Source organism: Pleurodeles waltl, chromosome 12 (genome assembly GCF_031143425.1).
Source record: "Pleurodeles waltl isolate 20211129_DDA chromosome 12, aPleWal1.hap1.20221129, whole genome shotgun sequence".
Lineage (NCBI taxonomy): Eukaryota > Metazoa > Chordata > Amphibia > Caudata > Salamandridae > Pleurodeles > Pleurodeles waltl.
In genome coordinates, this window is record NC_090451.1 from 215,914,184 (window position 1) to 215,941,487 (window position 27,304).

At 46.1% G+C, this 27,304-nt stretch overlaps 1 protein-coding gene across 1 annotated transcript in view; it reads left to right on the forward strand.

Moving 5' to 3' along the window:
• The window catches only part of TCF25 (transcription factor 25), a 444,525-nt gene that overhangs the window by 171,910 nt on the left and 245,311 nt on the right, over positions 1–27,304 (forward strand). The window contains exon 9 of the mRNA XM_069216958.1: positions 2,684–2,777. Within this exon, the coding sequence (XP_069073059.1) occupies positions 2,684–2,777 (94 nt within the window). The remainder of the gene's footprint in view (positions 1–2,683; positions 2,778–27,304) is intronic.

Consider the following 27,304-nt stretch of genomic DNA (forward strand, 5'->3'; position numbering starts at 1 on the left):
TGCTGGCAACTTTCCATGTGTCTCATTGTAATGTGCAAACACTGCAGACTTTAGCATATTAAACGTCGACCTGTTGGCTTTGCCAATGCCTATTCAGTTTTATTTACATGCTCTTGACCAACAATTAAGCTAATGCTTTTAATGGCAAGAGTTCAACTGATATACATGTTCATGGAATGTCCAGCTGTGTTTTCTTTTTGGGAAGAAGTATGTGAAACACTCTCAAATATATTGAGACGAGAGATCGTGGTGTCTCCTTGAATGTTTGGACGACCAAGAAAGTTCTGAAGGGTGGAGCGGAGTAAGGAGGAATTTGCTGTTCTACTCTATCCTTCTAGCGAGAAGAGAAATATGTTGGAATTGGGTGACGGTGGCCCCCCTGGTACATACGAATTGGCTCCATGCCTTATTCCATATAGCAAAAATTGACATAACTGCGGGGGATGTTAAGCAGAATAAGCACAATAAGGAAAATCTATGGGCCCCCTGCTGGAGAGGGGGGGTGGCCGGAAGGTGAGTTCAGGAGTGGGTAAGTGATGAAGTCCAATGATTAAACACCTTTCCTTTTCACTCTCCAGCCACGTTGGTTTACCTCCAGAGTAGGCTGAGTGAGAGAGATCCGGTCTCCATGGCTTTGGTCATCTCCATATACATTAGAGGGTGAGACGGTTGCGCTGTGGAGTTATGACCTGGAGTCTGAGGTGCATGAGGACAAACAAAAAAAAAGAGTGCCTTTAGGATTATACAATAATGCTTGTTACAACATTAATATTAGCATCTGGATACCCTCACAGGTGATGCCGCGCTTTATAAATGCAGCCTGATTTATTGATTGATTGAATATTAGTGGTGGTGTAGAAGTAATGCAGTTTCAATGGCACTTAAGCCCATCTTGGTGTAGTCAAGTAAAATAATTGCATTTCAGTGTTTAACAGCTCTTTTTAGTTATACATGTGATCAATGAACTCAAACAGCCGCTTTGAAACCTATTTTACTATCATACTTATCAGGTACAATGTGGCCTAGTCGAAAGTTTAATTCAGAGCTCTCTTGAGCATCGAGCACTTCTCCAGGACCAAAGTCGGTTTATTTCCAGAACTCTTCAGCACTTAGTAAAATAGAAGTGTGCCAAGACAGCTCTCACCAATCACCCTAACTAATTTTAAGTTTCTTGTTTAGCTTCTAAATCTATGCTTAATAGTGAAAGAATGATTCTACAGACACATTAAGGATTTATTGCGGAGTTGTAGATGTGAGGGTTAGGTCGGACAGTGTCACTTTAATTCCAGATAATGTAAGTGTCCTATCCCCTATCTTCCTCACTGGGACCCACAGTTTTCTCTAACATCATCTTGTACTTAACTGGCCTCCACCATTATATGGTGTATTGAACATCCAAAAGTTCCTATGCTCCGAAGTCGGTGAACCTCAGTGTTGAATTGTGCATTGTATTTATCTATAATGGCATAACCTTTGTCAAGCGTTCTATTGTGCTGCTTGTGGGCGGAACTAGCATTATACAAATAATCAAATTAAAAAATAACTCACACATATGATGTATGGGACTCCATTTGTCTCCCTGGAACCTATACCTCTACGATGAATCAGTGCAGAATGTTTCACATTTAAGCCAATCAACATAACATAGCTTACCACATTATATGCATCACATGTCTGTTTCTAGTTACCCAGGCACGACCTTCTACTTAACTAACACCTACCCTCCAGTATTAAAAATGTGAGCGATCAACCAAGGTGTGAAAAGAGATACTATATTGTATTGTACTGTCTATTTTTTGTAATGTGTGAACAAATGGCAGGGGTTCAGTTTCTTGGTGCATAAAGCATGTAATTAGCAAAGGCTGATACTTCAACATAAGGAAATACAAAGTAAAGCGAATAATGAAAAGAATATTAAAACAGGCTGCTGAAGTTCAAGCAAAGTTATGCACATCATTGAGCTTTATCCCAGATGGGAACTCATGTTGAGTTTTAAGTAGTAACGTGTGAAGACATCTAGCGAATCATACTTTTACCTTAAGTGGATAATGTTTGAAATTCTACTCAAAGCTGGTGAATGTGCACTAGCTTTACGTCGTATGTCCCATTAGATTTATGTCCCTTCAAAGCTGACAAAACATCCATGATACATTAATAGGTGTCTGCCTTTATTGAAGTCAATAATATAGCCTAAGACTTTTTTTGCAGTTTCAAAGTTACTTGTTAAGAACACAGTTTTTTGTTCATTAGTTTGACTTCACTCTATTTTAGCCCATTTTCACAGTGTATACTACTCAGTGTGGCCCGAAACTAATCAACTCTGTAATGGAGTTTTCCCATCAGTACTACTACCTAAAATTTGGTGGACTTTTAAAAACAACTGTGGTGCTGGAAAATGATACTCCATCTGTGGATGCCACAACAGGGTCTTAATCTGCAAGTTAATGGATTGATGAAAATGCTGATGTCTTAAATAAGTTCATTGTGTCTTAGATGAAACAATGAGATTTCCATAGTAGTAGCATTTGAATTCAAAAGGCGATTTAGCTTAATTGGAACTGCTCCTGCAGTCTCCTAAAAGTAACAATCACAATCTAGCTGCTATGGTTTAAAAAATGAGAATTATAATAGTATGAGAGACTGCCTTTCTGTCCAACTCTTATGATGTTCATATTGTTTGCAGAGCGGGCGCTTTACAGTTTGGAGTGTGCATTTCATCCAGTGTTCAGTCTCACCAGTGGAACTTGCCGGATGGATTATCGAAGGCCAGAGAACAGGTTGACTTTAAGTGTAAATTCTATTCATAGTGTTGTTATAGATTTCAAATTTTGCCTGAAATTATTGCAATACCTAATCAGTCCCATTTGTACTCTTAGTGCTCACTGAACTCTGCAATCATTTAATGTTCTTTTTTTATTTTTGCACTTCATTTGTATACCAATTTAAAATATCTTCTTCATGTTCAGATTCAGGTGCTTTGAATTAATCCCTGTTGCCTGGTTGAAAATCCCCTGTAAATGTTCTACAAACAAGGATTAAAATACCTCAGCCAAGCAGAATCCACCCATTCTAGTCAGTGCAAGTGAGAAACACAACTCAGACTAACCTGTGCTCACCCTCTGGTAGATTGGCGCAGAGCAGGTAGGCTACACTTAGAAGGCAGTGTGTAAAGTATTTGTGCAATTTGCCCCCACAGAGACCCAGTGTACGCACCACTAAAAGGACGCCACATGGGTGTATAAGAAAAATAATTATGATCTTGATCTTCTCGGGTATATGCAAACAGAGTGATAATCCAGTTACCTACATGCAAATTGATTAACTCTGGCAGTACCTTAAATAATGCAAAGTGATAAGAGTTTAGATAGTAGTGTCCTGGGATTGGCACCCCACTGAGGCATTATTCTGGCACAGTTGCAGGGTATTTGGCATTCCGTGCAACCTGGAAGTGCCACATTTCAGTTCCTTTCTGTGGGGGGTGAGGTGTGAATGTAAATGAAATGTGAGTGCGCCTCACCTCCAATAACTATGGTAATCCTTCCGGGCTCGCTCTAAACAGGCAGACGGGTTGGGATGGTGTCGCTTCTGCTGTGTGGTGCTTCTCCTCATGGGCAGGGATGCTGCTGCGGGTGAGAGGGGAGGCAACAGGGACCGGTCGAGGAGTTCCTGGGATCGGAGCCTGGTCTCTGGTGATCGGCGGGCAACCAGGGAGTGCGGCTCAAGCGGTAGGGGAGCTCCTTTGATGAGGGTGACCCAAGTACAACCCGCAATCTAGTTGGGGCACGAGCCCAGTGAGCACACCCTCCGACAGGTTCTGCCTCCCTCTGTGGTGCTGCTGGTTCGAGGCACGGCCACTGCTTTGGTTGCAGCTGCAGGGCCAGTTTTGAGATCTTGGGGTCCCTCATCGGCAGGCTCGGAGCTCTAGCTTTGAGGTGAAACAGTGATTTTGAATTGAGGCGGCATGATGATCTGGAAGTGAGCATTTTGGCGACTCTCAGTGACGATCAGCCAAGACTGGTGCAGACCTCGCCGATCAAAGTCCTGGGGGTAGACAGGGTGCACCAAGCAGGCCCTAAAGTCACTCTGGTGTTGCCTTGGGGAAACCTTTTCAGGTGGGCGTGGGCGTGGCAGCGCAGCAGGTCAGAGGCAGCAATTCCAGGGAACAGTCAAGTCTAGCAAAGTGGCTATCCTGGCACACAGCAGTCTGCTCCAGCACAATCTTGTGGGGTCCAGAAGTGTACTACTGAGTGGGTCAAGGGGCCCACTATTTATACAGAAAAGTGCCTTTGATGTGGGGATGACCACAAAGAATCCTTGTAAAGTGTGCCGGCCCCCCCTTTCATGTCTGCCTCGGCTCCAGACAGCCAATGGGAGGTAATCATCCCTCTTGTGTGTACCCCAGCCCTTACCCTTTGAAATGTAAGTGTGAGATACTCCCCACCCCTTCCCAAGGAAGACCCATCAGTATGAAGATATGACTGAGTGCCCGGTGTTGTGGGTGTCTGAAGGGAACGCACAAGTGGAACTGTCACCCCACCCAAGCCAGACGTGTATTGGAGGGAAACTGTAGGCTCACAGGGCAGTGATTGCAGAAAAATGTCCACTTTCTAAAAGTGGCTTTTCTAGATTTGTAGTAATAAATCCAACCTTACCAGTAAAGAGTATTTCTTATTACTATTTCAGTGGGACTAAACATAACCCAGCCAGTCCTCTCAGATCAGGAATTACAACTTAAGGTTATTATAAGGAATTCCTAATGCTGGCCTATGAGAGGGTAGGCCTCACGATAATGGAAAAGCACTTGAATGGTTTTTCATTACCTGGATAGGGGAACGGCGAGGTGCATGTCCTGCCTTTCTACTTCTCATGCACCCTACCCCATGGGGTCCCTAGGGCCTACTTTAGGGGTGACCTAGGTGTAAGCAAAAGTGGAGTGTATGACTTGGCAAGGGTTTTTAAGTGCCAAGTTAGGGTGGCAGTGGGGCTGCGCATGCAAGCTCTGCAGTGGCGGGCCTGAAACAGTTTTGCAGGGCTGCTTAGGTGGGTGGTATATTCAGTGTTGCAGGCCCACTAGTAGCATTTAATTTACAAGCCCTGGGTATGATACACCACTCTACAAGGAATTACAGGTAAATTAAATATGCCAATTTAGAATACCAATGTTACCATGTTTGTAGGGGGGAAGCACATGCACTTGAGCACTGATTAAAAGTGTAAAGTGCTCAGAGTCTTAAGGCCTACAAAAAGATACAGCAACAAAACAGGAGGGAAAGGCAAAAAGTCTGTGGTAAGACTACCCTAAGGATGCCAGGTCTAACAACATGTCATATAACAAGGTATGTAATCTCTCTGTCTCATTGTGTGTCTATAGCTGTGTGTTTTAACTACTTGACTGCTAGTCTTTCCCCTTTGCGCTGAGTTCTCTTTTTGGATGTTTGGGGCAGTTTGCCTAAGCCTTTGTACCTTTTGTTCCATAAAAGGTATCCAGGCTAAAATTGTGTCCTTTTTTCATTGTGGAAGGAACCAAATAAATATCCAAAACATAGTGTTTTTTGGCTTAATGACCCGACACCTGAAGACACCACTGCACCCGCAGTCACCGACCCGAGTGGGAGTGGACCTCTGGTGCCATTAAGGTTCCCCAGCTCTTCAGCATCAGAGCCATTTTGGGTTCACCCCTCCTGGAGTCCCTGAAGTCAGTTGCAGTCTCTGCACACAGCCCTTCTCTCCTGCAGCCTCTGTGCTGAGAGAAACCCGACACCTAAAGCAACCACTGCACCTGTCGGCGCCGGCCCGAGTTGAAGTGGACCATTTGTGTTAACGATATCCCCCAGCTCGCCTAAGCTTGAGTCCACTGTGGTTTCACGCCTCCTGGACTCCCTGAGTACGCCTGCAGCCTCAGACTACAGGACCATCCAACTGCAAGTGCTCCTGGACAAGGAAACCCGACTCCAAAGGACACCCCTGCACATGTCGCCCCTGGGCCCTGGTGAAGAGGACCAAAGGTGCACCTACATCCCCGAGCACCCCACATTTGCGACCTACCTGTTAGTTACCAGTTAGTTGTCCCCTACTTCTTTTTAGTGCGCCATATAAAGAGTCAGCTTCCAACACAAACCTCAGTTAAAATCACTGCTCACATTACTGCTGGCCAGAAGCCACACATGCCAACAGCCACACATTGCAACACACATATATTGCCAGCCTATTACAACATTGGTTGGTATCATCATCCATATGTCACTCCTGCCTGAATCTCTGCCTTTTTACTACCAAACATACCTGTGAAAACAAGCCTAAACGAAGCTCTGGCCATCTGTTAAGTCTTTCCTACCCAGTGTCCTGACTATATTGTGCAGATGTCATGTGAACCTTTACTAACACCCCCAGTGCAGCCTGTTGAGGAAGACTTGTCTTTAATTCAGTTTAAGATCGCTAACTTCTCTAAATCCAACTCATTCTAACGTGTGGCAGTAAATTGGGAGTGTCAAAGGATGCCCTTGCAGCAAGTTTGTCGGACTGTGTGATATCATCTTCTTTTGGAACACTAGGGTAAACATGCTGTGACAGACTCTCCAAATTACCCTAAGATCACTTCTAGAAGGACTAAGGGCCTGATTTAGAGTTTGACTGATAGGATACTCCGTCACAAAAAAGAGGTATATCTTGTCTTTCTTATTACAGGTGCATTATAGCCTACGGCATTTAAAATACAGGGAATGGTATATCCACCCCATTTGCCAATCTCTAAATCAGGCCTTGGAGTATGGCGGACAAGGCACTCTACCAAAACATGCTGGATGTCCTGCCCACTGTTTTGTGCAGCACTTTGACTGAAATGCTCTTGTAATATGGTGGTTAGAAAATCACCACATTGTAACAAAAGAGGAAAATGGGGAGCAGGGTCGCAAGCAAGACCAGTGTGCACCTATTTACTACATCATTTAAACAAACAGTGTTTGCCAGCTGCCACCACAAAACCTCCATGTTAAAGGAGTCCACTAAAATGTCTCGTGTATGATACCATTTGAAACATTGGGGGTGGCACAGGGCAGGATTTGATGGGCACTGGCAACAATAGTACTTGATCCCTCACACAAATAACTTTTGGAAGCAAACTTGACACCTCCTCTAAGGTCGGTGTCCCTAATCTGTTGCAGAAAGAAGCTTTGATAAATGTTTCTCCAACCAACCTTGAAAGCGATGCAACTAAGTACTCCAGCTTCAGTTGTTACCAGGTTGTTTACAACTGCTTTCCCAAATTCAGGAATGTGCATATTGCATTCGGGAACTGCATGGCAATACATAACATACGAACTGTAGGTTACCATTTGCATCAAGTGCACAGACAGCTTCTTATATCAGATGCTGGTCTTGCGTACAGCATTGTAAGGCTGAAGCATAAGTTTGTACTTGTCACCCCCACCCATGTATTTGTTGTATTCCAGAATGCAATTAAGCTTTTGAACATCTGACCATGCAAGAAGACTGATGATGTCGCAGATGGTGGTCAAATGTGTACACTTGCCTAAGATCTTGACATTTCAGGGCTGGCAGTTCCTTACAGTGCAAAGCACTGCCCTTTTGCAACTTTATTGGTAACCAGCCCCACGGGGAACCCAATTCTGGTCCTCCTGACTGTACCACAGACCGGTATGGCCATGGAAACAACTACCTGAAAAGTGAAACTGCAGCGTAGAAGTTATCTATGTACATGTAGTGCCACTGCTTCAGTAGGGATGCACGATTCCATACAAGTTTCACACTGGTAATTAAAGCCTCGGGCAACCATAGTCTTTCCTTGTGTAAACTTGTAAGTATAGCCAGTAGAGCTTTCTTGCTTTTGATGTACTGCTTAAACAGCACCTGTCCTTGAACAACAGCGAAGACTCATCTACAGTGATGTTCTGTTCAAGTGTATAAAATTACTTTAAACCGCACCAGGACAAACTTTAAAGTGACAATCAGAATCCGGAATGTCTTGGGGAAGTCCTCTGTGTTATCTATGAAATACAGTATGTGCTGGAGAAGCAAAAGCAATCTCTACTTATGGCAGCAGAACACAATAGTGTGCATTGCCGTGTGTGACAGGATCAGAGAGAGGACACAGATGGCTTGTAAATAATCCCCATCAGGAATGTAACACTCCAAAACTCCCTCGAATCTTTGACATTGGCTGGAGTCCACCAATGCAATCTTGAATGGAGCAATAAACTCTGTGTTGTGTCAAATACTGCTTGGCATAGAGATTTGTTTGAATAATCATTTTACAGAGATAATCATAATCTGTTAATAGATTGAAAAACATGTATGAAAGTGAAATTTTTTGTATCCACAAAATAGCTGGTAATTCCAGTAAAAAGGCAGTAGAACGGGTTGCACCTCATCTGCGGCAACCCACATTAGCTAATCCTCCATCCTTACTCCAGGAGGCACAAGTTTACCAGTCTATGGAAAAGCTGAAAGTACCCTTGCCCTTGGAACTTCCACTTCATGCTCAGTACAAACACTGACTGCAGCAGCAGATGTTTCACTATCATCAGAGATATCAGCATCATCTGATATTTCTTCGCTAATTGGGAAATCATTGCCAGATCCATATCAGCACTCAACACCCAGTGCTGGATCATTATATGAACCCTGCATTGGTTCCAGTTCTGATCTGGATTCTAGAGTCGGCTCCAATGCTGCAGCGCAGACATCCTAAGTGACGCCATATCTATGTAAATTGAGAGCAAAAATTTCAAAAGTGAAATCATGGCAAAAAACACGCTGACAAAGTATCTACTCAAGTTAAGCACTGATATTTTTTAAACAAAAAAACACAATTAGGCTTTTCTAAAGTGGTAGTGAAAGAACTTGTATAATGCCATATTACAAAAGCCATATAATAAATACAGTAATTTTTTTTAAAAAGAGCAAAAAATATGTATAGGGAATAATCGATCAAAGAAAGTAAATCTGAACAAAATCACATTGTATCCTAATTTACCACCAATGCTAACTACAAAAAAGCAACAACCAATACTGTAATAAAGGATTTCTCTAATTGAACACTTATAGCAGTTGTAGAAACAAAAGACAGACTTACTACGAAAAACCAATTTACCACAAAAAATTGGCTTTATGCCACTCTGAGATATGTGTGCTTGTAATATGTATGGCATATGTACAGCATATGCTCGGCATACTTCTGCTATCTGGTCTTGGGCTCAAATCTCAAGGACTAGTAGTCGTCACAATCCGTTTGATGCACCAGCACAATTTCAGACTGTCATCTGAGAATGTGCCATGGGTGAAGGAATGTACATAGTTTCAATACAGTTCTCAGGGATACATGAAATATCCTTGTGCAAACCAATCCGAGGTGTGCCATCTGTGCCTCTCCCCTGTCCACGAAGACATCACCTGCTCTGTGTCCCTTGCCTTCTGGTTGAAGAAGACGCTCTGGTAGCGACGATAACACTGCTGGGCACACATCACCATACAGCAGCAGTACCTGTCCAGCACCTGAGACATCTTCGGGAGGATGATCCCCCTGGTACCCAGCTACTGAAAGAGGGTGGCCTCTCAGGACTCTCCATCCTGCAACGGTTGACCAACCTGGAACTGCCTTTAGTCAGTGAGTCCTTTGGAGATCAGCCATAGAAGGTCGATCTGGCGCCAAAGACGAGACCTCGGTCTGTAGAAAATGTGCCTTTTCAGGGGTGTTGAATTCCTATGGCCTGGCGCCCAGGACATATTGTTTGGGGTCAAGGGCAACAAGTTTGCATACTTATTGTGTTCTTGGGACAAGTAAGCCCAACCTCCTACAGCACAAACCCTTTGGCTGCCAGTTTACTGTACCACTTAATGGATGAGGGAAGGGCACTGTCTTCAGTAAAGATAACATTTGTGTCTTTATGTTAATGCTGTTCGAACTTGTATTTATGGTTGAATAATGCAAAACCTTTATTATTAGGGTGAGCGCACGCTAAGGGCTTGTAGTAAGCTCAGACAGCACTACTAATAGTAGTTCCAGTATAAACATGTGTGTACATGTTTACAAAGTTGAACAATACAAGGCTGCTTATAATGCTCGCAGAATGATCTCTGATTAGATGCACATTTTTGCAGAAGCTTGAAGCAGTATTGAGGATTCTTTAATTTTTAAATCAAAACGCTCATTAAAAAATTGTACCGTTTCTTTGAAGCATCATTCAGTAAAAAGTGTTGATGCACGCAAGTATTTCTTAAAAAAAAAAAAAAAAAAAAAAAGATATCCATAAGGCAAAAACAGTGTAACCAGTTTCAACAAGATTGTGGGGAACATGAAAATAAACAAGCATTGTCAAAGTCAGTAGGTTCAACATTGGTCGTCATCCTTTTGGTTTTATCAGTGTGTCTTGTTTTGACATGGTTTTTGTAAAACTTTATTTTTGTGGGAGCTGCCGGGCCCTCACTATTATAACACACATTGGCAAAAGCAAAAATATATTTTGGTCTCAAAAAGCACATATTGCCACAGTAGTTCCTGGTATTGAACAAATCTTCTTTGCGTGCAGATATGCTCCTTGTGAAAGAGCACAGTGCTGTCACTAAAAGTGAAAGCAGACAATTGACACAGAGAGAGATACAGAGTTGTAATAAAAACAAAATGTCTTGGTTAATATCAGACCTAATTAGGGGCCCGATTCTTAAAGGAAGTCACAAAAGGGCATCCTTGATATAGTAGTGCAGATTTACAACTCGTGAATTATGAAGAATGTACAGAAGTAGGCCAGGGAATGGTATTCCAGAGAAATTATTTATGGACTACATTTTAGCACAAGCAAGTATGTACGCCTGGAATTGCTCATGCAAAAATCTGTTGAGCATTTACAATTTTTTTTCCCTCTCCAATTACTTTTTTCCCCAACTGTCAGGAATAAGTGTTTAAGATTTCTCAGTATGGAAAACAATTAGAGAAAAGCAAGTAAAAAACCCTAAAACATACAAGTTTGTAGGTTTGCACTGACTTAAAAGGGCATTCCAAACCTGGAACTATTGCTTACTACTACCTACAGCCTCAGTATGTACATCAGTGGACGGTGGCAAAATAAGGTATTCAAACTCTGCTATAGTACGAGCCCTGGCATATCAGCTAATCAGAGTCCTTATTTAATGAGATTGCTGCCATGGTTTGTCATCGCACAACATGGCACTAAAAGGACAAGTGGAATTTGTTACAGCACAAGTAGATTTATGAAGCAAGCCATCCTATGGACAAGTAGATATTGTATTAAATTCCACACCCCTGCCTTTCTCCGTGGATCACCCTGTCTTTTTCACCTATTGCTGGACCTTGTATTTATGCTGGCATTAAACCTCTGTGCACGTTAACCATGCTAACCAGTGATAAAGTGCCTGTGCTCCTCCTTTAAACATGATCAAATTAGCATATTCCTAATTGGTATATTTCACTTTCTAAACACTAAATATGCTTTTACTCTCCCAACTCTGCCAGCCTGTAATTATCATTTTAAATATGTGAGAAAAGGTGCCTCCCATGAGTAAACAATAGACTGACCTGAATGGGGAGAGATGACTTCTCTGAACCTCCCATAATATGCATGGTAGAGGGATGTAAGCATCCTTTTTGACATTACAGTGACAAGTCATGCTTGATAGATCTGTTTGATTTTTCATATAATACTGAGGGTGCACTTCATAGCATCAGAATCTGGATGCCAAAACAGTTCTTGTGCATGTGCTGTCTAATGGCTGAAAAATTCTGCTTTGTTCTACCAGACTCCTGTTTTTGGGTTTATTGAAAGTACCATGGACGCTTCCAACTTGATTTGGGTGTTAGATATGGGTGGACTTTAACATTACCATAATATCTTCCTTCTGCATACACACCCAGACCTTAGATCCCAAATTTTGTCCGGCCGAAGAATTTCACCATCTTGCAAATGTCTAAAGTGGGTTGGGTTGGCCCCTGGAACTTTCACCACATTGGTTAGGGAGTGTGCATGTGTCATTCCCGCTCACTAGCTTATACCAAGCATAAATATGGCACCCCCGGCAAACAATTCTGAACACTCATGGACTTAAGGAAGAACAGAAGAGGATTGAAGCTTCTTGCTGAACCCAGAGGAGCACCGAAGGTCTGGCTCTGTCCCATTTTGTACCTGGGGCAAAGAATTGGACTCCAAGTAACTCCTGTTCAAGCTACAGTTGGCTTTTCCTGCAACTGCCCAGCTGATCAGTGGCAACTAGACCAAAGCAGGATCCTGTTGTTGGCCCCTGTCCTAGACCCTGAGAGCCTCTAAGTGTCTCTCCGGAGGTCCTGGATAGCTTCAGAATTGTACTCCTCTGGTAAAATCTTTGAGCAGGACACACTTGGTTGGTGTATCCGATCCTCTCTCTATCGCGACTGTTGACTATTATTGGCACTTTGTTTCTTGTTGCTATTCCTACTTAAAACTTTAAAAATTCATAACACTGTTTCCCCTTATTTAGTGACTTTTGATTATTCCCTGAGGTAAGTAATTAACCACCCCTCTTAATAATCCAATTTCTTAGGGTGTCAAAACTACGCCTAGAGACATGAGATTTCAGTGACACAGAAGAAACATAAAACACTTATACCTCACACCAGGGCAGAGCATCAATCCAGTGGGAGTAGGACATTGAACCCCGAGCATGGCAGTTGAGGCAAATCCACCCGTAGGCCAACTGGTTCTAGTTGGCGGGGACAGCAAGGCTCTGACCAAGGCCTTTGATACCCACAGGCCATTGCCGACATCAAAGTCTGCATCTGCTCTGAAGTCCTCACCTCCATCAACACCTTCTTTGGCGCCAAAATCCAGAACTGCTCCGAAGCCTTCATTGACACCCAATCCACCATGTGCATTGAAGCTTCCTTCAATGCCAAAACCCACTTCAGCAGCAAAGCCGAAATCCATTTATAAACTTAACTGAGGTCCCAGGGAGGAAGATGGAATCAAGCCTTAAACAGGACTCTCCAAGGCAGACATCAAGACCAAAATCTTTGGGGGACTACAACAAGAGTTGGATGCTAGACAACAGTGTCTCATTATTCAGCTGCTCGCCAGCAAGATCGTCCCCAAGCGCCATCCACTATTTGAGCTGATCCCATTAAAAGTTTACTTTCAGGAAGAGCCTCCCTCAACACCTTCTTCCCCAGAATCTCTTCCTAAGAGGCACAGCTAACTCGCCCTGTCCCTCTTCCAAACACTCCTTACCCATAGCACCCACCTTGCTACTCTGTAACTCACCCCTCCACCACTCTCTGGAGGGGTGTCCCTATTCAGGTTCTCCTCATGGCAGCCCATAGAAACCTTTTGACCCTTTTGACTAGCCAATGGTGGATGGGCTTACTGATGACCCATAGAAGAAATATATTATAGATCCCTCAGTTGACCCTGACTTAGGCAGCGATCTTGTCAGAGCTTCCCCTGCCTTGATGATACAGCTGTCTACCATGAGGTGATTTGGCAGTGCAGCAACATACCACAAAGAGGACATGCATATAATACAGGGGGAAGATGATTTCCTCATGGATCTGCTGTCCAAATCAGAGTACTCACTTCCTTTGCTGAAACAGATTCTGAAGCCTGCCCCTGAGAATTTCAAAGAGCCTGTCAAGGGTGGAGCAGTTACCCCCAAAGGCGAAAAAATACATTTTAACCCTCACCCAATGATCCTGTGTATATAAGGGGATAGGTCCCACTAGACTCCCTATTTGTTCAAACGGCCTGCAAGCGAACCTTCACCCGAGCCACAGGCTCCTCCTTCAGATAAGGAGAGTCAAAAGATAGATGCTGAGGGCAAGTGGGTGGCAGTGGGAGGAGTCGCCCATTGGCAAACATCCAGTTTGGTTGCTCTCCTATCGAGATACAATAGGGCACAATGGGCGGCTATAAAGAACCTCTTGAAACACATTTTGAAAGAGTTCTGAAGAAAAGGCAAAGATATTGTTTTAAAGGACAAACTTATCTCAGTCTCCAGAATCTGTTTTGCATTGTTTGCTGCTGACACAGCTTGAAAGGCAGTTAACACCTGCATGATACCTTGATGAGACCTGGCACCATATCTTGGGGTTTAAATCTGCAAATGGGGACCTTCACGATCTTATGCAGATCCAGCATATTATCTGTCTAATTAGTTTCACATACCCAGCTAGTTAATCCAAAGTTCCCCCTTAATACGGGAATTCCCAAATCAAGGAGTTCAGCAAGATAGCACATTCTTGAACTGTGCTGTAGGCACCCATTGAAGGGTAGCATGCCTTTGTGCGACAGTGCCCCGAAACATAATGGTCAAATCTTCAAAGCTCCCACCAAGTTATGAGTTATGAGAAGTTAAAGGCTAAAACCTAGCTGGAGTAATAAAAACCACATTGTCATTTGGATACACTCTTAGAATGACCCATTTCAAAGCCCCCTCTCTCCCACCCCCCCAGGCAATTTCGCACAGGCGTTCCCAGACCTATAAAAACAGGTTATATTATCTTGTGACCGAACGAGGCCTAAAATCAGTGCCTCCACATGCGGAGACTGATGTACTTCATCAAGGTCTGGTCACCGCTTTCAAACCTATGTAGAACCTGCTGCAGATCACTGAAAAACTAGCTTGTTTCACTCCAAAGCTCTTTGTAAAAAAATTGAAAAGGATGTGTGCAATACTCCTGTATATATTATACCAAAATGAGGTATAGTGTGCCCAGAGACCAGTTGATCCCTCAAGGTTTAACCGAGGGTGAAGTAGATAATACTAATGCTCTCTTTTGTGGTAGTGTGGTCGAGCAGTTAGGCTTATCAGAAGGTAGTGCAAAGCATTTGTTGTACACACATAGGGGGTTATTCCAACTTTGGAGGAGGTGGTAATCCGTCCCAAATGTGACGGATTTACCACCAGCCGTATTACGAGTTCCATAGGATATAATGGACTCATAATACGGCTGGTGGTATATCCGTCACTTTACCGTCACTTTTGGGACGGATTACCACTTCCTCCAAAGTTGGAATAACCCCCATAGTCCAGAAATCAGGCACACACTCAATGACTAACTCCAGGCCAGTGTTTTTCTATACTTTGTTGCTTTATTTCTATAACCAAAAGGATCTTGGTTACAGGTAAGTACAGTTGCAAGTTTGTATCAACCTTATATATCAAATGTACTTTGTTTAGGCTTTGCAGATAAAACAGTTTACAAGTAAGTAACACTTTTCTATTTCAAAAGTAGGCAGTGCAGTTTCTCATAGGAAACAATACAGTCCTGGGGGAGGGAAATTGTTAACACAGTTTACATGTAAGTATTCAATTTACGATCCCAGTCTTCAGGGATTAAAATGTCCACGGCTCAAAGTTCACTTTTTCCCCAAAAGTGCACCACCAGCAACACGGAGCCGGCTGGGTGCAGAGGTCAAAGTTGGTCTCAGGTTTCTAGTGGAATTCTGTGGTGACTAGGGGGCACCTCGAAAGACGTGGCTGGACCGTCGGTCAGATTCCCCAAGGCTGTGGCGGTGGCGGAGGCAGGGGTACCGTTGGGTGTTGAGAATCTTCGTCAGATCCTGTCGCAGTCAGGGGGGTCATCTAAATTTAGGCTGCTGGCGTCATCGTGTTGGTCAGGAGGGGTCAACCCAGGGTGGACTCGGGTTCGGAAATGCCTGGGCAACCCTTCTAGTACTGTGGGCCACCTGGACATGGGCTGTGGGCGTTGGGTACGTAGTGGGCAGGACTCACGGATCCCAGGAGGCTCTGGACTCCTTTTGGAAGGTTTCTTGTGGGCAGGGCTGCTGTCCTCTGGATTTATTGGTCCTCTGCTGGGCAGGCAGTCCTCTGGGGTTTGTAGAGGTTGCTGGTCCTGCAGGATGCGTCACATTTTGTAGCAGGTGGCTACACCCTTCCTGTACCCACTCCCTTTGGGGAGGGGGACACATTCCTAATCCTATTGGCTACTCTCCTCCAAAGCAAGATGGAGGATTCTGCATGGAGGGGGGCACTTCAGTTCTGGATACCCTAAGGGTGTTCCCAGCTGAAGTGGTCACTCCTTGTTTTTCCTAATTCTTCAGCCAGACCTTCACCCAAAAATGTGGCTTGGTCTGGGGGGTGGGTATCTCCACTAGTTGGAGTGCCCTGGGGCAGTGTAAAAGGGGGCCTGAGCTCTTGAGGCTCACTGCCAAGTGTTGCAGTTCTTGCAGTGAGGAGGTGGGAAGCACCTCCATCCAGAGCAGGTTTTGTTCCTGTCATCAAAGAGCACAAAGGCTCTCACCCCATGGGGTCAGAAACTTGTTTTAGTGGCAGGCTCGCACATACCGGTCAGCCCTACACTACAGGGTTGGGTGAAGTACAGGGGGCATCGCTAAGATGCCCTCTGAGTGCATTCTACAATAAATACAACACTGGCATCAGTGTGGGTTTATTGTGCTGAGAAATTTGATACCAAACTTCCCAGCCTTTAGTGAAGTAAGTGTGGAGCTGTGGAGTTCGTAATAACAATCTCATAGCCCATGTACTTAATATGGCCACACTGCACTTAAAATGTCTAGGAATGGACTTAGACACTGTAGGCATATTGCAGCTCTGCCGCCACCTGTGGTATAGTGCATCCTACCTTAGGGCTATAAGGACGGCTAGATGGGTGACTTACCTATGCCACAGGCAGTGGTTTGTGGGCATGGCACCAAGGGAGGAATGCCATGTCGACTTTACCTTTTTCTCCAAACCAACACACACAATCTGCAGTGGCAGTGTGCCTGTGTTTGGTGAGGGGTTTCTTAGGGTGGCCCAATACATGCTGCAGACCTTAGGGACACTCCCTGGCCATAGAGCCCTTGGTACCACTGGTACCTTTTACAAGGGTCTTAGCTATGTGCCAGGGGTGTGCCAATTGTGGAAACAATGGTACAGTTTTAGGGAAAGAACACTGGTACTGGGAGCTGGTTAGCAGGATGCCAGCACACACTCAGTCATGTTAGCCTCAACATCAGGCAAAAAGTGTGTGGGGGTGAGGGCGTAACAATGCCAAAAGGGCCACTTTCCTACAACTCTTATATAGGAGCCAAATCAAGGTTTCATGCTGATGTATGTAGTTAAAGCAGTCTGTAATACATGTAAAGAATACATATAGAAGCCTTTTCTACTTGTGAAGCTACCACATGGCACAGGTGAAATCAGGACTTACACACAGTTGGTGGTGTCGCAATTCATAAGGTGTTTTAAGACCCATGATGTCCTTAAACCCAAATCCAATTCTTTAGTTTGCTTTGTGCGGGAACAGGTGTTACAGTGACCACATGGGAAATGGCCTACTACAGGGGCAGTTTCCTTAATATATGTATAGTCCGATTTCCACTGTTCAGCTTTTTAGGTCTTGTATGGACAGAAGCATCCCTTAGAAACTTAAAATCAAGAGGTTCAGAATTCAAGATCCTCCAATGCCTCAGAACACATTTTTTTTAGCAAATTCGAATGTGTGCCAAAAGTGGTGACAAATATCATATGGCGCCACTGTGAGATTTTTCAATTTTGTTTTTTAGAAGTACATCTTTTTCATTGTTACCACCTCTCTTCTTGGCATTCCTAATGAGATGGTAAAGATACAATTTTGCCTCTGCTGTGTTTGCTACTAATGTTGCATGTTCTTCATAGTAATTTTTATCTGTAGAGTAGTAGGTTATTGCAGTCGGTTGGTTTGTAACAGTCCTCCAATTCTACTGTGGTGCCTATGGCTCAAATCCTCCGGTCTGAAAAGGTAATGGACTCTTTATGAAATATTGTGAAGTGCAGGAATTTATTCGTGGAAATGAGCAATTCAACAAACTCATGAGCTTGCCGTTCGTTGCCCTGCCAGATGATGAAAATGTTGTCTGTAAACCGTTTCCAAACCCGGATATTGGAACCAAACAGATTGATGTTGTTATAAATGTGTTCCATTTCAGAGCCATGGACATATTGACAGGCTATACTGGGGAAAATGTACTACCCATCGATGTTCCTTGGGTTTGTATGTGATATTCCTTTTCAAATTGAAAGTAATTCCTAGTAAATGCAATGTGGGTGCAATCCAAGACAAAATATTTTGGCGTGATGGAATTGCCAAACTGGACAAACCCAGCTGTCAATGCCTTGCAGATCAAGAATGGCGATTACATCCAGAGGTGCCATGAAGTCTCTTCCAAGAATGGGGAGAACATTTTCTCTATTTATTTGCCACTACCGTGATGCGCAATGTCAGCACTTCTGCGTGTTGGACTTTCCAAAGAGACACTTGCTCATAGATGCTTTCTGTTTAGACAGAAGCTCTAGACTTCTACATACCTCTTAGCTGATTCCGCTCCTGCCCAGAGGCCTAAAGAAGATCTGGACCGACCAGGCATAGGTCATCCTACTGGCTCTGGATTAGACACGGAAAGCATGATGTACGGAACTCATGAGCATTGGTCCTCCAATCAGTCTTCCCCTTCGGCAGGATCTTGTGTCGAAGCACTGACCTGCCCTCCAACCTGCCATGCTCCATGTTCATGCATGGAGAATCTGATAGAGACTTTCATTTGTAGATTCCTTACCTTAGAACTTCCCCCCAGGCGTCAGTCTGGATCCAGAGATTTTTCTTCGAGCAGTACACTTGCATGCCGCTAGGTGGGGTCTGTCGACTCCGTTGGTGTTGTGGTTGCCGGATATGATGTCGCAGATCGTACATAGGCACCACCCTGCCGCACTGATGTCAATTCCTTTCTTTTCGTGCCAGCTTACGCGGACATCCAAAGGGAACTACCCTTACAGTCTCTTTTTGACTGGCCTTCGACATTTTGTAGAACTCTTTTATTTTTTACTTATGGTGCGTTGAGATGTCTTGTAAAACCGGTTTCAAGCCCTGCAACTCCTGCCACCGCATGATGTTGGTGACGACACCACACCTGGTGTGTTTGTGGTGCTTGGAGGGTGACCACAACCTGAAGTCGTGCTCTGACTGCCGGGCCATAAACCCGAAGGCTTTGAGGGAGCAGTCCCTAAATCTGCTTTCAGCCCGGCGTCCTGCTTCGCATCGCTCCTGGTCTCGGTTGAGAAGAGGGGCACGAGACCGCACTAAGAGCTATCACCACTCCTCCTCGTCCCACTCTAAATCGTCGCGTCATTCAGGTAAGCATAAAAAGTCAAAGAAGCACAATCATTCTTCGAGTTCACCCCGTTGATCGGATGACACGACACAGGAGAAGGAGTGCCTTTGCTCTAAGCCTCTGTCTTTGGAGCCTGTTTCTGGGTCAACTCTGCGTCTCCCTGAGTTTCCGGGAGCTGGATCCATCCCTCCCGAACTAAAGGAATTTTACGAGGCCATGTGCCTCATTTTTGGGCAGTCCAGCCATGTTGGGGAGCCTTTGGGCCACCGGGGTTGGAAGGTGTCCCTTCGGGTTCCACGCTGGTGGCTTTAGCTTCTGCTCTGAAGGGCACCCAGGGACCAACTCTTGGATCCGGGCCAGCGTTGATCGTATCCTTGTGACCTTCCCCAGTGACAGTTCTGGCGTCGACGCTCCTGACGTCACCTGGGCCTTTGGGTGTCGTCGATCCTATACTCATCGCTGATGCAGAGTGGTGTCGTTGGATGCTGATTCTGACTTCGACAGGGACTTTGGTCCCTAGATCTGATCTTAACCCTTATTTTTATGGGGACGAATTCGGTGAGAGTATGGCGCTTTAGAATTCCAGCTGGATGACCCTATGGACTGGGCTCAGGAACCGGGTAAAGCCTGCAATCTGGATACCTCTCCTGATGCTGGTATGCTTTCTCCCTCTATTATGGCCATGGAGGAGGGGGCGTCCTACTCCATGGTGGGGCAGAGAGAGGCTGAGGCCTTGGGTCTCGAGCTGCCTTCGGTGGCTGTCAGGCCCAACCTCCTGACTGAGGGGCTTTAGCTTGGGGCTTCCACATCAGAACCCCCTTTTGCCCTTTAATGAAGCCCTCACGGATGTTCTGCTGAGGGCCTGGTCCAAAACCAGCACATGGGCTCCTGTTAATACGACAATAGCCCACTGCCATAGTCCTGCGCCTAACAACCTGGTTTCCTGATCCAACACCCCACCCCTGAGAGTTTGGTCATAAAGCCTCAACATCCCATGGAGCGTTCCCTTCTGCTCCTCCGGACAGGGAATCAGAGGTTGGACCACCTTGGGAAGAAGTTGTTTTCTTCTTCCAGCCTTGCATTGCAGTCCATGAATACTGCATGTCTTCTGGGCCATTACACCCATACTTTATGGGAGACAGTCGCGCAAATGCTGCCACAGGTCCCGGAGCAGGCCCAGGCCATTCTCTCCCGGGCTGTTGCTGATGGGAGAGACGCAGCCAAGTTCACAATTAGATGTGGGCTGTATACGACCGACTCTCTGGGCAGAATGGTTGCTTCGATGGTGGCCCTGAGGCGCCATGCCTGGTTACGAACATCGGGCTTTTCATGGGATGTTTAGTCTACTCTGATAGACATGCCCTTTGATGGCACCCATCTTTTTGGGGATAAAGCAGACTCGGTGCTTTAAGGAGTCCCAGGTTACGGCCCAGTACATTGGTGTCGTTGTTGCCATTTGCCCCCCTCAGTCTGCATTTTCGCACCTTTCGTCGGTTCAGCCTCTGCAGGGCTAAGGATATGGGATCCAGCATCTGCGTGGATCAGGTAGCTAGCGGCCTAGCCAGTCCACTGCCCCTCCTCAGCTGCTGCCTCCAAACCTTCCTAGTCTGGCGTTCCCCCACCAGTCGGTGGCAGGATTCACCATCACTGGAAGGCAGCAGGATTTACTGGAATACCATCACATCAGACAGGTGGGTTTTCCGAATAATCCGAAGGGGCTACTCCCTCCCCTTCAAGGCTACCCATACCACCATGTCACCATCCTAGGATCGGATGACAGAGGATCACCTGGCATTTCTCTGTGAGGATGTTACAGCTCTCTTGGTCATGGAGCCATAGAGATGATCCCTGTGCTAGAAGCAGGTTGTGTTTATTATTCTCACTACTTTCTGGTGCCCAAAGAGGACAAGGGCCTCTGTACTATACTCAGCCTCCGGTCACTCAATCTCTTCTTCAGGAAGGTGAAGTTCTAAATGCTTAACTCTGGCTCGGGCCTTACCTGCTCTGGACCCAGGAGACTGGATAGTAACGTTGGACTTGCAGGATACTTATTTCCCTATTCCTGTCCTGCTTGCCCACAGACTTTACTTGCGATTTATGGTAGGCCACAAGCACTTTCAGTTCACCGTGCTCCCATTTGGCCTTACCAGTGCCCCTTGAGAGTTCATCAAAGTGACGACGGTGGTGGTGGGCTGATAGAAGTTCAGTTGGTGGTTCAAATAGGTGGGTCCGCGGTTGTGTAGGGCAATGCATAGGTCAGGAGCTTGAACTGGCATCTTTTCTGTACAGGGAGCCTGTGGAGTTCCCTGAGGTAGGGGGTGATGTGGGTTTACTTAGGGAGATCCAGGACAAGTCTAGCTGCAGCTTTTTGTATAAGCTGTAGATATCAGAGGTGAGCTGCGATCCCGCTTAGAGAGCATTGCTATAGTCCACTTGGCTGGAGATGAGGGCATGAGTAATGGTGCATCTGGAGCTTTGGAGTAGCCATTTGAATATCCTATGACACATTCAAAGGATGAGGAAGTCGGAGGAGGAGTCATAGCTGACCTAAGTTGTAATGGTTAGCTTGTTGTCCAGAATCATGCCTAGGTTCCTAGTTTGGTCAAGTGGGGGGGTTAGGAGTAGGTCGGAGTTCTGAGGGCCAACAGGATGCACCCCAGAGGGCGTTTTTGTGTCTGAAAATCAGTACCTCTCGTCTGTGTTGAGCTTCAGGCTGTTGTCATCCAGTTAGCAACATCCGTCATTCAGTGGTGGAAGTTGGTCTTTGTGTTGGTGGTGTCTGCAGAGAGGGCGAGGAGGTGGCGGGTGTTGTCTGCATAGGATATGATGTTAAGTCCATGGACTTTGAGGATGCCGGCCAGAGGTGTCACATAAGTGTTGAAGAAGGTGGGGCTGAGTGAGGATCATTGGGCTACTTCACAGATGATTTCTTTAGGTTCGGAGGTGAAGGGGTAAAGGCGGACTTTTTGTGTGAGGAAAGAGGCGATTTAACTGAGGGCAACTCCTTGGATGCCTATGTTGTGCAGCCTTGTGAGGAGTTTGTGTTGGGAGACCATATTGAAGGCTGCAGAGAGGTCTGGGAGGATCAGAGCTGCAGTCTTGCCTCTGGCAAGAAGGGCTCTGATGTCGTCTGTAGTTGTGATGAAGGCTGTCTCGGTGCAGTGATTGCTGCTGAATCTGGATTGGGGGGAGTCGAGTAGGAGGCTCCATTCCAGATGTGAGGAGAGTTTGTTGATGGCTTTTTCTAATACTTTGGCTGGGAACAGGAGCAGGGAGATCGGTCGATAGTTGAGTTCACTGGGGTCTACTAATGGTTTCTTTAGTAGGGCCTTGACTTCTGCGTGTTTCCAGTCCTCGGGTAAGGTGGCAGAAGCAATTGAGGTAGTAAGGTTGTGAGTATGTGTCTGATTCTGGCTTCTCCTAGGTTGAAGATGTGGTGAGGTCATGGGTCGGTAGGGGCACCTGAGTGGACCAAGTTTATAATGGAGGAAGTGACCTGTGCGGTGAGCTGGATCAATTCGGTTAGTTGGATGTCTGTGGTGGTAGCAGAGTTGCTGTGTTGCTTGAAGAAGTGAGTGGCCATGGGCTGGAGTTGAAGTTTCCGTAGATGTTGGCGATCTTGTTGTGGAAGACGCTTGAGGGGGTAATGTTTGTTGCAACTGAGGCGTTGGAGGATTATTTGATGATGTTGAAGAGTTCTTTGCTGTTATTGGAGCTTGATTCGATGCTTGAGGCTAAGGCCTTTTTCTTCCATTCTCTCAACTGTCTGTGGTAGAGGTTAAAGGCTGTCTTGAAGGCGGTCTTGTCAGCGGTGTATTTGCTGTTGTGCCATTTTCTTTACAGTTGTTTATAGTGTCAGCGGTTCTGAAGTCTTCAGTGTACCAACTAGCCTGCTTGGTGGACGCTGTATGGTTATTGTTGCAAATAGGAACGATGGCCCAGTTGGTGATCCACATGTTGAATTTTCTGACGTTTTGATCTAGGTTGTTGGCTGAAATGGGGTGGGTGTTTCTGAGGGCTTTGGTCCATGTGTCCTTTGAGACTTTGCTCCAACTGTGGTAGGGTGCGTTGGGCTGACTGAGGTGTGGAGGTCTGTGAGCTGGTGATGTTTAAGTGGATGATGGAATGGTCAATCCAGGTAACTTTCGTGGTGTGGCTGTACAGTTAGACTTCTGAACCTAGAGACCAGTAGGTCTCTAGCCTTAACCCTTTACCAGACAGTGCTGTTGTTGTCTAAACCACTTTATGTTTAATTGGTTTGCCTTTATTGCAAGCAAATATCGTATTAAATGCTTTTGCCCAGTCCCTGAGCTTCCTGTATACGTGACCTGAAGCCACACATATATTATATGTGTGGGGGGCTTCATAGTCATCAGTACCCAATGGGCTTAATTGGCACAGATGTTGGTTGCACCTTGGATGGGCTACATAAATGTGGACTGCGTACTCCGGTTATGGTCTGCATCAAGATTGCCACAATGTCATCACTTCTGCATGCTGGAGTATACAAGGCAGCTCTTGCTCTGAGACTTTTTTCATCTCTAGTGGAGCACAGGCCTCCAGAATGCCTTTCTGCCCATACCATTCCTGGCCAGTGTTCTCAAGAAGATCAGTAACGATTATCCTTGTGACCCTGGACTGGGCACAGGGAGTTCGGTGTCCGGATCTGTTGAGCATGGCCATTAATCCTCCAATCAGGCTGCCCCTTTTGGAGGATCTTCTGTTGCAGCATCAGGGGAGAGTTCTTTAATCAAACCTGTCAATTCTTGTCCTTCTTGCGTGTAGATTGAGCGGCGACAGTTGACCGCTTTTGACCTTTCTCCCGAAGTCTGTGACGTTACCTTGGCAGCCAGGCATCCCTCCACGAAGACTGTGAACTCCTTCCGGTGGAAAAATTTGTGACATGGTGTTCAGAAAAGCAAGTTGATCCCCTTTCTGCCCCCCCCCCTCCCACCCCCACCTTCTCAAGTTCTTCTTTTCCTTCTTTCTCTCGCCTAGCAGGTCTTTGCTTTGGGCCCTTTTAGGGGCTATTTCTCTGCTATCCCTGCTTTTTTGCGGTTTCCTGATCAGCAGTCACCCTTCAAATGCCCTGTTGCAAATAGGTTCTTTAAAGGTCTTTAACATATGTTCCCTCCTTCACCCTTAAACGTGCCTCAGAGGGACCTGAAGTTTGTTTGGCATTTCTAATGTGCACTCCTTTTGAGCTGCTTCATAATTGCCCTCTCAGGCTTCTTACCATCATGACAACCTTCCATCAGGCTACTTACCATCAAGGCAGCCTTCCTTGTGGCGATAGCATCTGCCTAGAGTGTCAGCAACCTTCAGGCTTTATCATCCAAGCCTCCATATCTCACTATCTATCCTGGCAAACAGGTGCTTCACATAAGAGCGTCCTTGCTACCGAAAATGGCAATTGCATTTCATGCAGGCCTATCCATCACCCTGCTTACTTTTTACACTCCTCCACATCTCTCCGAGGAAGATTAGCGACTCCACCATCTGGACCCAGAAAGAATGTTGTTGTTCTACTTTGACCGCACACAAGAGTTCTGGGTGGACGACCAACTCTTTGTGTGGTATGTCGGAGTGAAAATAGGATGGGCGTGCACAAGCGGACCATTTCCAGATGGATCATGCTGCATATCAAGATCTGCTATGTATTGACCAAGAAGCAACCCCTGAACGACTGAGCTCATTCCATCAGAGCTAAAGCTGCAACCACTGTGGTAGCATGCAGAGTTTCGGCCCTGGACATCTGCCAGACATTAACATGGGCCTTATCGCACACATTGACAAAACCCTACTGCTTTGACAGTCAGGCCCGTAGGGATGGTCTCTAGGAAAGGGCCCTTTTTAGCACACACACTTTTTGCCTGGTATTGATGCTAACTTGACTGAGTGGGTGCTGGGATCCTGCTAACCAGGCCCCAACACCAGTGTTCATTCCCTAAACTGTACCTTTGTTTCCACAGATGGCACACCCCCGGCACACAGCCTAGTCCCTTGTAAAAGGTACTAGAGGTAACAAGGGCTCTATGGCCAGGGAGGGTCCCTAAGGGCTGCAGCATGTATTGTGCAACCCTGGGGACCCCTCGCCAAACACATGCACACTGTCATTGCAGATTGTGTGTGTGAGAGGAGAGAAAAAGGTAATGTCGACATGGCATCTCTCTCAGGGTGCCATACCCACAAACTGCTGCCTGTGGCATTGGTAAATCACCCCTCTAGCAGGCCTTACTGCCCTAAGGCGGCAGGGTGTACTAAACCACAGGTGAGGGCATAGCTGCATGAGCAATATGCCCCTACATTGAAGTCCATTCTTAGACATTGTAAGTGCAGCGTGGCCCTATTAAGTACATGGGCTGGGAGTTTATCATTACAAACTCCACAGCTCCATGATGGCTTCACTGGAGACTGTGAAGTTTGGTATCAAACTTCTCAGCAGAATAAACCCACACTGATGCCAGTGTTGGATTTATTGTAAAATGCACACAGAGGGCATCTTGGAGATGCCCTCTGTATTTTAGCCAACCCTTTAGTGTAGGGCTGACCGGTCTGTGCCAGCCTGCCACTAACATACAAGTTTCTGACTCCATGGGGAGAGAGCCTTTATGTTCTCTGTGGTCAGATACAAAGCCTGTTCTGGGAGTATGTGCTTAACACCTCCCCCTACAGGAACTGCAACACTCAAAGGCTCAGGTCTCCTGTTACATTTCCCCAGGGCACTCCAGCTAGTGGAGATGCCTGCCCCTGGGACTAAGCCTCACTTTTGGTACAGATCAGGTCGGAAAATTAGATAAAACAAGGAGTGACCATTGCAACTAGGACGACCCCTAAGGTGTCCAGAGCTGAAGTGACCCCCTCCTTGCAGAATCCTGCATCTTGGTGTGGAGGAGAGGCTCCAGTGGGGATAGGAATGTGCCCCACCTCGATGGGAGTGGGCTTAGGAAGGGTGTAGCCATCTTTAGGGACAGTAGCCACTGGCTACTGCCCTCTCACCCCTATGACGCCCATAAATCTAGTACTTAGGGGCATTCCCTGTGCCTTGCTCACTAGATTCCTGGCGACCGCATGAAAGAAGGAGGATTGCAGAACCGACCCCAGCAGTGAAGACTCCAAACGACAAATGACCTGGCAACAGCCCTACCGGCCTGCCTGCAGCTTCAAGGCTCCTGCTACAAAAATGCGGCGCAATGTGCAGGGCCAAGAACCTCTACAAACCCCCGAGGACTGCCTGCCCAGCAGAGGACCAAGAACTCCCGAGTACAGTAGACCCATCCAAAAGGACTCCAAAACCGCCATGGATCCGCGAGACCTGCCCACTCTGCACCTGACGCCCATGGCCCGAGTCCAGGTGGCCCACCGGTCCAGAGAAGATCCCCAGACAATTCCGACCTAGAGTTCACCATGGGTTGACCCCCTCCTGGCCAACACGATGACTCCCTGCAGCCTGAATCCAGTGGACCACCCTGACCGTGACCAGATCCGATGAAGATTCCCGATGTCCAAAGGTAACCCCGCATCCGCAGCCCCCTGGCCTTGGGGAATCGGACCGACGGTCCAACAACGTCCAGCGGACGCCTCTACTACTTTTCCAGCTTTTGGTTTTCCGGAGCTGACCCCCTGGACCTAGCCTGCAGCATTTTTGTGACTCCTGGGGTTCCCCCATTGAAAACAATTATGCGCCTGACGCTGTCTTTACACCCTGCACCCAGCCACCCGTGTTGTCTCGAGGGTGTATGTTTGGTGCTGACCTTTGGTGGCCTGTGGCCCTCCTGGTGCTGACCTAAACCCCCCAGGCCTGAGACATGAGCCTGTGGGTACTTAGCTGCAATCTGTGTTCTACCGAGCACACTCTAGTCCTCATAGGAATCCACTGAAAACCCTACACCAACTTTGAACTCTGCACCCAGCCGGCCCCTTGTTGCTCGTGGTGCACTTTTGAGGTCAACTTTAACTGTGACCTGTGGACATCCTATCCCCCGAAGCCTGGGATCGTAAGTAGAGTACTTAACTGTTAACTGTGCTAACACTTTTCCTCCCCTAGGACTGCTTTGGTTCCTACGAGAAATTGCAGTGTGTCAACGTTTAAAATTGAAAAGTGTTACTTACTTGTAAATTGCTTCATTTGCAAAACCTAAACAAAGTATATTTGATACCTACTGACAACAGTTCTTACCTGCGACAATGACCTT